The 9,199-nt window shown below is 46.5% G+C and overlaps 1 protein-coding gene across 1 annotated transcript in view; it reads left to right on the forward strand.

Moving 5' to 3' along the window:
- The window catches only part of LOC106820820 (cardioacceleratory peptide receptor-like), a 63,054-nt gene extending 54,481 nt beyond the window's left edge, over positions 1-8,573 (forward strand). The window contains 1 exon segment of the mRNA XM_014825390.1: positions 8,339-8,573. Coding sequence (XP_014680876.1) covers positions 8,339-8,573 — 235 coding nt within the window.
- The last annotated feature ends 626 nt before the right edge of the window (positions 8,574-9,199 follow it).

A 9,199-nucleotide genomic window follows, 5' to 3' on the forward strand; every position in this document is an offset into this window, starting at 1 on the left:
ATACGACTGTGTTCAGACAGTGATAGGACATTCCAGATTATTGAGGATAGTAATCCGACTTTTTCACTTTTCGTGTCGAATAGCGCTGTCTGATCTCAAACGGGAGCCATAATCGGCACTGTGTGAACGCCGCATTAGGAAGATCGATTCTCAGCAATCTCATCTTATATAAATAGCGTCTCGCACGTTATAATATAGTTTAATCTAATCGAGTTCACTTAATATAGACCATGTAAGATATTATCACGTATTACCAAGCATATAAGCGCGTACCTCCCAACGCGCACGCACGCATTCGAGCCATATTCGTGCCTCATATATGTACCGATACTCTTGCATGTACTCACACATAATGCCACCGAGCCGAAAATGGAATAACGGTCGGACGTATTCTGCGGGCAGTCGAAACAATAATTGCACATCTATTTGAATATCTTGTTTGCGCTGGTGCGGATTATGCGAAACAGCGATATGTCAGTATACGGGCTGAAGCCGGGTGGCCTAGGCGATTGATCATTGCGTACCCACGTGACAGTCACGTGGGACCGCTCTAATGAAGCCCGGGGACATCGCTTTACAGGAAAACGGATCGTCTATTTGCATAGATCATCATCATGCATAAATATAATCGTTTATGTGTCGCGCAAGGGTTGGATTTCAGATCAAAGCGATGTTGGCGTGTCGAAAAGACGTCGGAAAGATACATTCGCACCGTTTATGCAAATTAATAATAAAATATTCTGTAGCTCGCAATGCGCGACGGGCTGCACACACGCACCGTACCACACACACACACCACACACCACACACACACACACACAAAACACCACACCACACACACACACAAACCACACACACACACCACACATGAAGCGGAAACGTTGAAAAGTGATTTGGCTCTTTGCGCTGTTACGGGCGTTACCAATCATTTTTTATGATTCAGGTTGCGGCGCAGCGCACACAACGTTCCGCACCTCAAGGGCATGCCAGACTCTAAGCGGTCTCATTCCCAAGCAAAGATTAAGCCATCAGATGACATGTGTCATCGTCTTTGTAAGTGATGATATACCGCCTGCTACTAAGTTTAGCCGGCTGGCTATAAATATTTAACTCAATTATCTAAATTATCAACTTAGACTTCGTTCTATCTTTACGATAATATTTTGTGCTTTTACATGTACTTACAAACATCACTAGCTCGCATGGACTATAAAAAATACATCAATTCGTAGTCCTATTAGAGGCAGCGCTAACGTTGTTCCAAAACAGTTCTATACACATATAACCCCATTCTCTGTTTTCATTAAAACGCGTTATGCACACTTTTGCATCATACCGATGAAATGGATGGACGATGGAAGGATGCGGAATTTTTTCGAAGCTAGTTGCAATTTCTATTTACAAATTAATATTTGATTTCCGTTCAATATGGATTTTTTGGTTAGTAGAGCGGAACGGAAGCGATGAGCAGCATTACACGGTTTTCAATTCTGCACATGGCCTATTTCACGTTTAGATATTTTCGCTAATGAGATGCGTTTTATGACCATTTGCGCAGCGAAACTAAATTGCTCGGTCTGCCAATGTATACGCTACGATAAGTGTTTTAGCTCGAAATTTGACTGCGAAATTCGATTGTGTCGTCCACGTGCATGTGTAAATACGGTTACATACCGTTTTGTTTACGTGCGCTATGTATGTATGTATGTATGTAATGTATGTATGTATGTATGTATGTATGTATGTATGTAAGGTACTGTATCTATGTACTGTATGATATGTATGTATTGTATGTATGTATGTATGTATGTCATGTACTGTTATGTATGGTATGCTAGTGTATGAGTATGTATGTATGTATGTATGTATGTATGTATTATTATGTATGTATAGTATGGTACTGTATGAGTCGCGTTGAGCGTGCGTGCGTTGCGTGCCGTGCTGTCGTGCGTGCGTGGCGTGCGTGCGTACGTACCGTTACGTACCGTACGTACGTACGTACGATACGTACCGCTACGTACTGTAGTACTGCATGGATATTTGGTAGCGCGCGTGCCAGGTGCGCGGCTGCGTGCGTGCTGTGCGTGCGAGCGTGCGTCTTGCGTGCGGTGCATGTGTCGCTGTGCGGCGGCTGTGTATTACCTATGCTCTATATAATTTGTACGCGTTATGGTCACGGACCTGCGGAGACATTGACTATTCTTACCGGATTAATCTTACGGCACCGAAGTTAACTTACGCGTAACTGTTTCATTTGTCCTAACTCGTGATAGTTGCTTATAATACATTTTAGTACTAGATTGGCTAGTGTGAGGTAGGCGATACCTACCCCGTTGCAATGAGCTTTTTTAATGGTTTAGAATAGACCACATGGGGACAGTAATGAACGCAGCACACGCTAATTAGAACATGGCCATTAGGATAGATATCTCGTCGCCACAACACAATCTCGCTTCAATCCAAAAATTACATAAATTGCCCATCGGACGGTCTATGGAGCGAGCTCGATGTGCGAGCGCAGGATAACATCGAGCGAGCGACGCTACTGTCGGGGTCGGGCTCCCCCTCGCTGGCGAAGAGATCTCTAATTCGGCGTACTTCGCACAGTTACTGGCTGAATCGAGTGCTGCTCTCAACAGAACTGCCGCGGAACTGTGTAAACAAAGTGCAGCAGACGCACCGTCGGAAGAGAGAGAAGAGAATTATGTGAGCGAAGCTGAATGCAGATAGTAGATCCGATGCGATCGCCATACAGAGCCGATACCGGGTAGAGGAAAATGACAGAAACGATTGTTATTTAACTAAGTGAAAAACAAACATCCACCGCAAGATGTAACTTCTATCAACGTCTTTATTGGTCATTAATAAAGTAGCACGGCCAGTGTTTGCACGGCGACTTCGGTTCAAATTTTGCGTTGATGCGCCAAAGCAACACGGCGAGCGCGCCATCGTCTGTGGACAAGCGAATAATCTTGATGTATTTGAGCATATATATGCACTGTTAATTTTAATTTACACCACGCACACACACACACATATAAACACATGGCACACACGCACACACACATCACACACACAACACACACACACACACACAACACACACACACACACACACACACACACACACACACACACACACACACAACACACGCGCACGCACACACACACACAACACAGCACAACACATGCCACACCACCACACACACACACACACACCACACACACCACACACACAACACACCACACACACACACACACACACACAATATCTCTCTCTCATATATATTTATTTATTTATTTACATAACGATAGGGCGTGTGATCATGATTAATATATCGCTCTACTCATGTTATGAAGGAAAACGGGTGCTCCTATTTTCTTGTTGTTTCTTATTGTAACTGTTACAGTTTGTTTATATAACCTTACTGCCATCGCAAATCCGAATCAGCAATTCACCATGCATTTATAGGCTTAAATATTACTGCCATTTAATAGAAAAACAGAAACGCGAACTCATTGACACGACGAGTTAATGGGCGAAAATGATTTTCTCTACATATTACGCAGTACAATAACAGTGAACTTACGCGAACGATATTATGTATTATTAACTCAGATTGTAACTTAAACCGTTGAACAAATTTTGAACGCGATGAATGAAGTGTCGTAAGGCAGGCGCTTTATGTTTTCGGGCCATATGAACGCTTAACGCTTATCCGGCGCGTTTCTCGGCATATTCTGATTTCACCATGAAAACTTCACAATCTCACCGCAATCTAACTTTATAAGCGGGACGTGCGAAGAAGCTCTATCATTGCGGCAACAGAGTTGAATTACAATGTTCTTATTAATATCATATCGTAAAAATGATTTCGTAATTAACCATTTCGCAAGTCATTGCATCCATAATATAATCAAAATGTGCCCAACGATTGGTTCGCCACCTGGGAGCCGCCATGCGCTTCAACATAACGTCCGTGTCTTTCAGTGTTCATCATGTGCTGGAGCCCGTACTTTCGTCTTCGACCTGCTCGACGTTATGATGGCTACTTGCACATGACACCGAGGGCACCAAATCGCAGTTCGTACAGAGCCTAGACGCCCGCTAACAGCGCCAGCTAACCGATCATCTACTGCTGCCTTCACGACGACCATATGCCGCAAACTCAGGGGATACGTAGCGTGGTGTCAGCCACCGACATATGCGCACCAGGTACGTACGTGTGATCAGCCACCGAATCATTGCCGCAACGCCTCATGTACGTACGTGTGTGTCAAGCCACCGGACAGTTGTCCGCAATCTCAGTACGTACGTTTGTCCAGCAACCGAATATGCCGCAACCTCGGTACGTACGTGTGGTCAGCCACCGAATATGCCGCAACCTCAGGTACGTACGTGTCTGCCCAGCCACCGACATATGCGCAATCACGGTACTAGTGTGTCAGCCACCGACAATATGCCGCACACGGCGTACGTACGTGTGCAGCCACCGACAGTATGCCACAACCTCAGGTTACGTACGTGTGTCAGCCACCGACATATGCAGCCAACTAGGTACGTACGGGTGTTCACGCACCGACATATGACCGCAACCTCTAAGTACGTACGGTGTGCCACGCACCGACATTGACGCCGCAACCTCAGGACGTACGTGTGCAGCCCACCGACTATTGCGCGCACACCTCAGGTACGTACGTGCTGTCAGCCACCGACATATGCCGCAAATCTAGGTACGTAGTGTGTGTCAGCCACCGACAATAGCCGCACACTCAGGTAACGTACGGTGTCAGCCACCGACATATGCGCGACAACATCAGTACTCACGTGTGTCAGCACCGACAATCTGCCATCGACGCGATTAGTGGTATTCGAAGTCGGCGCGCTATGCACTTGCGCTGTTTTTTTTTGCCGTTTAGCGACAAACGATGTAGATTTTTGGAATATCCATCACGATTTCAGCAGCAAAGCGTCGGCGACGGAATCGCTCTGCGAAAATGTCGCGTGCATGTCAACGGAGATTCTAAACACAGTTGGTCGGAAAAGATGACTCGCGTTCAGATACGGAGAGAAAGAGACAGCGCGCATGTTTCTTGAGAGAGAGAGAGAGAGGAGAGAAGGAGAGAGAGAGAGGAGAGAGAGAGGCGAGAGAGAGGGTAGGGGAGAAGATAGAGATAAAGAAAGAAAGTAAGGAGAGAGAGGAGAGAGGGTTAGCGGGAGCAGAAGAGAGAAAGTGAAAGTGAGAGAGAGGAATAGCAGAGAATGGGACAGAAAGAGAGCCGAAAAAAGAGTAAACAGAATTAGAGAGTTGGGTGGGAATTTTAAATGTATAGTCACTATGCTAGGTATGCGGAAAATAGTGCGTATATTAGAGAGAAAATTATACTAATTATTTTATTATACCTACTGATAATATTTATATTACTGAGAAATTAATCGTCGGCAGTAGTTTAATATTTATTTCAGCAACTTATATTGAATTTTTAACTTTGGTTGCAATTTCCGTGAATTCGCTATGAATAGTTTTTAGAGATAGACATGTTATGTCGGCATAGCCACAATATGATACACGAGACCCAAGATATCAATATTATCAAGAGGGTATAACAATATTAGGCAACAAGGGTTAATGAGGCGTTTGCGATTTATTGTTTATGTAATCACTGCAATGAATGTAGGTTTACTGGGAAGACATCGGATGAGTAGGGATACGAGCGCTGCATGAATGTGATCGTTCTTGCAGTGGGTGAATTATATTACTATGATTGCTGGTGCTAGTGACGCTCACAACCACACGCACTCGCATAAACTACACACGCACACACATGCAAACTCGCGGATGCACGCACGCACGCCACGCACCTACACAAGAGATCGCAAGCACTAAAAACGTGCGGCACACACACACGTATACGCCACGAACAAAGGCACACATTACAGGAGTGCACGCGAGCGTATACCCAATATCCAGACTCTTTCGCGTTGTGTTCTTCAATAAAACGAGTGATGACTGCTGTTGTCGCATAATTAGTTAGGTCCGGTGTTAGACATAAGCCTGTGATGAGATAGCGCGCTGCATACGAGCTTCTCTGGCTCTTCCTATCTTACGCTTTCCTTTACACAGCGTATGCTTGGGAACTTTGCGGGGCACGCACCACCGCCGGACGACCGTCAGCGCTGTGAACGAGATAGAATCCCGATTCACTCCCTCTGAACGGTCGAAATATGTCGTCCCACAAGTTAGAAATACTCAGAAAACGGAGCGATGCCTCGGAAAGGTGTTGTAACCTCGTACGTTAGTCAAATGTGTATAATCGATTGCCTATACGTTCTGCTACGCACGTCCACGCGGAAGTTATGGGTGGTATCGATATTCAGATTCGGTGGCGTGATATACCGTTGCTAAGTGTGCTGTATGTCTGCATTTCATCACGCCACGTCATCCCCAGCTCCCAAATAAGACACGGCGATATACCTCAGCAGAATAGACTACTGAAATTCTAGCTTGGCCCGGCTCTCACAACTCCTTCACAGACCCATCCCTACCCGTCCGCTTGTCATCGACTACATAAATCGGCCTTTCTAGAACTTAATGATATTAAGGTGCTTCAACATAAACCCGGCTCGCCTAAATGTACATGCCAGCACTAAGCGAACTAAATCTTGGCAACTGGTAATATGCTACAGAGTCAGATGCATCTATATACTATATACATTGCAATCGTCTACAATTTAACTATCATGCGAGAGTAGTATAGTTTAGCGATTGAATATTATATAATATATAATATACTATATTAATATTTATATATAATATACTATATTATATTATTTGTATATTGTATTGCCGCATGGTGTTTAATGCCCCTACAGTGTCGGCACTATATAAATACTACTCTTTGGGACATAACAGTTTGGCTTCAAAATTAAACGTCGGTTTTACATTTTGGCTTTCTTATTGTTGCAAGCTACGTATACTATACGATACGACTACGATACTACGACTACGATACGATACTATACTATACGACACACGCTCACACTACGCGATGTCACAAGCATACGCTTGATGACCTTCGTGTGACAGTCTTATTGCTTTCTGTGGCTTCGATAACACACATGTGTGCGCGTGCACGAACCTACACGCGCCCACACGTATACGCACATACGCACTTACACGCGCGAACACGTATACGCACATACGCACTTACGCACTTACATCGCTCACAAGTATACGCACACATACGCACATACGCACTTACATCCGCTCACACGTATACGCACATACGCACTTACGCACTTACACCCGCCCACACGTATACGCACCTACACGCGCCCACACGTATACGCACATACGCACTTACACGCGCGCACACGTATACGCACATACGCACTTACACGCGCCCACACGTATACGCACATACGCACATACGCACCTACACCCGCCCACACGTATACGCACATACGCACTTACGCACTTACACCCGCCCACACGTATACGCACATACGCACTTACACCCGCCCACACGTATACGCACATACGCACCTACACCCGCCCACACGTATACGCACATACGCACCTACACGCGCCGCACACGTATACGCACATACGCCACCTACACCCGCCCACACGTATACGCACATACGCACTTACACCCGCCCACACGTATACGCACATATACGCACTTACACCCGCCCACACGTATACGCACATACGCACCTACACCCGCCCACACGTATACGCACATACGCACCTACACGCGCCCACACGTATATATGCACATACGCACTTACACGCGCGAACGCAAATGCCTGAAGTCACACACTTCGCGAAGGCACAGCTATAGGCACACGCTTGTTCTGTTTAACAGGATAATCTAGTCGCTTTCTTTAGCCTGAACGAGTTGTGCGAGCGGGCGACTGCCCATACCCCCTCATGCACGCACACACGCGCCTGCATACTTTGCAAAACTATATGTTGTATTTTGAAGGAGAAGATAACGTAGCACGCGATCTGAATGTGTATCCATTTGCGTCTTCGTTGTGTTTGTTGTGCATGTGTGCCGCTACTGCACGGCATCGGTAAGCTCTGGGCATGCACGCATATTCTCGTGCTGTGTTGTGTATGTGCGTGCGTGCGTGCGTGCGCGCGCGCGCGTGTGTGTGTTGTGGTGTGTGTGTGTGGTGTGTGTGTGTGTGTGTGTGTGTGTGTGTGTGTGTGGTGTGTGTGTGTGTGTGTGTGTGTGGCGTGTGGTACGTGCGTGTGCGTGTGTGTGACACCGGCATGGGCACCGCGCCGTATTATACACAGCAATGTTCGCTTTCATCTCTTCCGTAGAAAGATCGCGTGCTGCAACTGGCTGTCAAGAACGATCTTTCGTCCCTGCTGCCCGAAACTTGAAGGCGACCGGCGTCCGAGCGTTCACACCGAAGTGAGCCGGATGACAGACACCAACACCCGCGTATGCGGTGGCAGCACCAGCAGCAGGCGGGTATCGGGCCCGACAAGCGTCGTCTACATTAACTATCACGGCGATGAGACGAAGAACGTCCACCTGGTGAAGCCATGCTGATGACGCTCATCATGTGACGTTCCCACCATCGATTGCAGCGACAGACATTCGACACCACACGGCGTATACCCATAATGGAAAAGCCAACCCGTGTAGCGGGAGAACAGCAAGGCAACGCTACGCAGTAGGAGCCCCGTCATGTACTGAGCTCTAGCATGGGTTTAGCGAGACCGTGCAGCTAACTAGAGGAAGTTAGCACGGCGGGGGCCTGACTAAATTGTAAAATGGCACGAGCTCGGCTAGGTCGTACGGCTTGACAGCTGCCTATATAGCCAGACCGCCCGATACAGGGATTGGCAGTGGGTTGGACAGGTTGCTTAAATCCACTTACGATCTACGTAAACGGACCAGATAGATCCCGCAGGGTCCTTGATAGACTGTGCAGCATAAGGGGATACTGCATGATAAACTGTACAACTGCGCTTATTGACAGACTGTGCATCTTAGCAAGAAGATTGATATGTTGTGCAGCTTAACAAAGCCATTGATATGCTGTGCAGCTTAGCAAGGACGTTGATATGTTGTGCAGCTTAACAATGCCATTTATATGCTGTGCAGCTTAACAATACCATTCATATATTCTGTGCAGCTCAGCAAGTATCGTATTGTATTTCCTCTGCTATTTT

The sequence above is a fragment of the Priapulus caudatus genome, unplaced genomic scaffold (assembly GCF_000485595.1).
Source record: "Priapulus caudatus unplaced genomic scaffold, Priapulus_caudatus-5.0.1 Scaffold49, whole genome shotgun sequence".
NCBI classification, from domain to species: Eukaryota; Metazoa; Priapulida; class Priapulimorpha; order Priapulimorphida; family Priapulidae; genus Priapulus; species Priapulus caudatus.